At 40.0% G+C, this 4,586-nt stretch overlaps 1 protein-coding gene across 1 annotated transcript in view; it reads left to right on the top strand.

The window, feature by feature from the left end:
* Positions 1 to 4,348, top strand: part of ptpn20 (protein tyrosine phosphatase non-receptor type 20) — a 32,538-nt gene extending 28,190 nt beyond the window's left edge. The window contains exons 44-47 of the mRNA XM_007546056.2: positions 77 to 411; positions 494 to 709; positions 1,083 to 1,145; positions 1,279 to 4,348. Of these exons, the coding sequence (XP_007546118.1) occupies positions 77 to 411; positions 494 to 709; positions 1,083 to 1,145; positions 1,279 to 1,389 (725 nt within the window). The 3' untranslated portion in view covers positions 1,390 to 4,348. The remainder of the gene's footprint in view (positions 1 to 76; positions 412 to 493; positions 710 to 1,082; positions 1,146 to 1,278) is intronic.
* The last annotated feature ends 238 nt before the right edge of the window (positions 4,349 to 4,586 follow it).

Raw genomic sequence — 4,586 nt, 5'->3', positions numbered from 1 at the left:
GCTGCTCACAGTTCTAGTTTAATTCATGTTTAACATACTTGAACAATCAACAGCTGTATTGCCTCTACTTCTGCAGACGATAAGACGCGAGTAGCCATCGGAGAGAACCAGGAGTACATCAATGCCAGCTACATCCGCATACAGATCGGAGCAGATGAGTTCTTCTACATCTCCTGCCAGGGCCCGCTGCCCTCCACAGTCCAGGCCTTTTGGCAAATGGTCTGGGAAAACAAATCTGACATCATCGCCATGATGACACAGGAAGTAGAACGAGGACGGATCAAATGTCACAAGTATTGGCCAGAGAAGCAGAACACACTTTTTACCACCGACCGGTACCAGCTGCACCTGGAGAATCAACAGTTCCTGGAATACTTCCACATAAAGGTCATCCGCATGGTGGAGATGAAGGTGAGAAAGGAGCCCATTACTGATTGAGTTCAGTGATGAATTTCAGTGTTAAGTAAGAAGAGTGAGCTTTGTGTCATTTCAGACTGGTGAGACGCACTTTGTTCACCACCTGAAGTTCACACACTGGCCGGACCACGGCGTGCCGCAGAGCTCCGAGCAGCTGGTTCGATTCATCCGCTACATGAGGGCGGTGCACCACGGGGGGCCCATCACCGTTCACTGCAGCGCTGGCATCGGACGGACAGGAGTTCTCATCTGCACCGACATCATCCTCCATCTCATTGAGAATGACCTGCCTGTAAGTGAAGGCCAGTTCTTACTAATAATCAGGAATGTTCAGAATCAGAATTTTAATAACAGCAAATCCCTGAAAACACATTGGCACTTATATCTTCTCATATGATCATTCTTAAAGCTATCCAAACTCTGAAACGGATGGTCAAAACTTTGCGAAACACAGAAATCGGTCACACACCGCTGACTGGTGCTTGATTGGGTTTTGCAGTCTAGTAGACTTCCCCTTCAGATTGTTTATAGAGCGTTTTAGAAGTGGAAAATTAATCAAATGATTTTCATCTAATGTTTAACGTTTATTGAGTGTTTAGATTCTTATAGACATAGTTCAAATCTCTGCTTGAGCTGTTCATGACAGTTTGCTGCTCTGTTTCTAGATTAATGTAAGCGACATTGTAAAAGAGATGAGGCTACAGCGGCATGGGATGATTCAAACCAAGGTTGGTGAAAACGGAGGCATAAAGGATAAAAGTTTAAAGTTTATTATGCAGATAAAAGCTTGACATGGCCTTTGCTCCCTCAACCCCCCGTTTTTTTGTTTTGTTTTGTTTTTGTTTTTGTTTGTTTTTCCAGGAACAGTATCTTTTCTGCTACAAAGTCTGGTTGGAGGTTTTACAGGGAATTTTACATCTTCAAGGAAACCAGTGGCAACCAGAAAGTCCCAGAGACCACAAGATTGTTTGAATGTTTCCCCGTCAAGCTCAGCAACATATACCTGTAAAGCAAAGGCTGTGGGTGATCGATCACAGCAGAGCACTTTACAGGTGGATCTTCTTCCTTTGGTGGTTGTTCCCTTTAGTTAGCTGTAAAATCTTATGTGGTGTCAGTTTTGTTACAATGAAAACTTTCCTTTTCAATTCATTAGTTGTTTTTTTTTCTGCATATGTCTTCATGGTGCTTTAATGACATCAGCTTATCAGTTGCCTTCTGTTTTAAGTTAGTTTTTCTTTTTGTTTGAATTCAGACAGCATGAAATCTCAACTTCTGGTCATCTTCAAATCCTCTATCTACCAGTAACGTCATACCGGTTTTAGACCTTCCCACGTTTCTTTTGCGCGTTTGTTAAAAGTATGATGATTTTATTTAAGTGCATTTGTACCCCGGGAAAGGGTGTGTAAGCTGAAAAAAAAAATCAATTATGTTTCACTTCATTGTGAAGGAGGAGATGAAAAGAATCAAGTGCCTTGGAGAGACACACCCCACTTGCTTTACGATAAACCCACACCTCTTGTTGCAAGTCACCAGGGGCAAAAGGTGAGAAACTTAACATAGCACCTGGTGGTGGTTAGAGTGAATGTAAAGTTTTCAGCCTGTTCTGGGTCTGAGATGAACATTTTGTCAATTCATACCAGAGGAGGATCGTATCTCATATTTCGGTTCGTAGTTTAACTTAAAAGCAGTGAGATGTTCACCCGCCACCTATTCTTAGCTTGTGTGTGTTTTTTTTGTGTGTGTGTGTGTGTGTTTTTTGTTTTATACAGAAAACTGTCATGATGAATCACATTACCACCACTTGCATATTCTGATACAGATAAAGAATGATTATTCGTAACAAATGTTTCAGTGAATTCATCAAATTTTCAGATAATTTTTGCTAAGATTTGGAAATGTTACAAACATAGTATCCAGATTTTCTTTTTTGTAAAGTGTAAATTTCACTGTAAATTAAATTATTAGCCAGACTTGTTAAGTGATGACATCCTTTATCTGTATTCAACAGCTATTTTAATACAAACTCAGCCAAAAATGCAAAAAATATTATGAGGTTTACAAACTTTACATTTTGCCACTTTAGATGTTGTACGGAGCAACACAACTTACACCTCCGAGTCAGAGATCAAAGACGATTCGTGGCTGCTGGGTTGGACTTCAACCTCAGATGTCATTGCTTATGAGCTTTTGTTCATTCAGCTGCTAACCAACACACACCAGCTCTTTATTGCATGTAGACTAAAGAAGTACAGATGTTCTAGCCTGCAGTTTGACTGAATTACTTGAAAATGATCAAAATATGGAATGTAAAAAATGCAACTCCTTCCGAAACGAAGGCGCATTAAGAATGTCATTTTTCTTACCTTGAAGACATCTTCCAAAGTGTTTGGAGCATGCTGGAAAGTCACGTGGATCACTTTACTTTAGCCATGTGTGTGGCCATGCAGAGCAGTCAACCTTTCTGATGCACATGCAGTGTGTCGCCAAAGTGCTCATACCCCTTGATCTCCTTCACATTTTGTCACATTGGAACCACAAATGTCGTCGTATTTCATTGGAATTTCATGTGATATAGCAACATAAGTACTGCATGATTGTGAAGTGGGAAAAAAATGATGCATGGTTTATTTTTTATTTGAAAACATTTAAAAGCGTGGTATGCATTTTCAAGCAGCCCCGTTGAGTTAATATTTATACTACCGCCATTTTGAAACTCGACTATGAGTTGATCTGAACCTTCTAATGTAACTTTAGAGTTGCTGTCCTACTGAAAGGTGAACCTCCAGCCCAGACTTTACACTATGCAGCTGTGGATTTTTACATAATTTTTTTTTTTTCCATATAGGTTACAAAGTTCAATGTAGGTTTCATCCGAGCACCTTTCCTCCAAATGTCTTTGACGCATCTTGGAGGGTAAACTTGAAATGGGACTTACCATGGCGTTCGTTCAACAGTAGTTCTCTTCTTGCATCTTCATCTCTTTGTAGGGTAAAGACCAGATTTGTGGAGTGCGTGACAAATAGACGTTCTTTCAAGACAGTTCCCCAACTTAGATATGACTCTCTCTCCAGCTATTCCTGAGTTACCATGCTAGTCTTGGCTGCTTCTTTGACTAATGTTCTCCTTTCCAGGCCTGTCAGTTTTGGTAGGTTTGCAGTTTTGTCATATGTTTTCCATCTTCTAGTGATGAATTAAATAGTGCTCCACAAAATATTTGAAATTTGTGACATTATTTTAAAAGCTGACTATGCTTTAAATTTCTCCACAAGTTTATCCCTGATTTGTCTGCTGTGTTCCTTGTGTCTTCATGATGCTGTTAGTTCGCTAATGTTCACTGACAAAACCTCAGAAATGTTCACAGAAGACGCTGAGATCAGTGTACGAAGAGGTGAACTCATTAGGTGACTTGTCAATGCAGTTGGTTGCACTGGATTTTCTTTGTGGGTTTCAGAGTTATGTATACTGCACTTTTCAGATTATTATTTTTTTTATTATTTGTCATCAAATTTGTCACATATAGTTTTATTGCTACATAACAATCATTTGCTACTTTGTTCTGGACTAAATAAAACAGTGAGAAATTTTGGAACTTTTTCACATTTTGTGACAAAGCTCAAGGGGTGTGAAGACTTTCCCAACTCACTGTACAGCTAAGTTATGTGCAAGTTCTCTGTGAGATCCTGGTTGTATGTTTTCTGGCTCACATCTTGGACAGAATTAGCAGGAACACATTTTGCATTCATATGGGAAAGTGCATCTTGTACAGTCTAGCAAGTGCTTATGCTAAGGCATTGTGAAATGTGATAATTAATTGCACAACTGCTTATTTATGCTAAATTAAAAATCTTGTTACACTACCAGCCACTATGTAACCAATAACTGAGAACAATGTAATACCTCTCTCTTTAATTAAAAGCTATTCTGAAACGTGTTTGTCTGTACTATGCCACGCTTTCCCTTCGCTTGACTCCCAGCACACGACATAACTCAAGTTAAACAACGGAACGAGAGCGGCAGAGAGGATTTTTCCCCAGCGGCGCACAGAGAACAGAGAGTCGGGGGCAGCCTTAAATCTAACTCCTCTACACCCCCTTTCTCCACATTTACTGCAGCGTACACTCCCTCTTGGGTTTTACTGCAAGGTAAATAAGCGAGTCTCACAGGGGCCT

The sequence above is a fragment of the Poecilia formosa genome, unplaced genomic scaffold (assembly GCF_000485575.1).
Source record: "Poecilia formosa unplaced genomic scaffold, Poecilia_formosa-5.1.2 Scaffold15, whole genome shotgun sequence".
NCBI classification, from domain to species: Eukaryota; Metazoa; Chordata; class Actinopteri; order Cyprinodontiformes; family Poeciliidae; genus Poecilia; species Poecilia formosa.
This window is presented reverse-complemented; position numbering and strand designations above follow the sequence as displayed.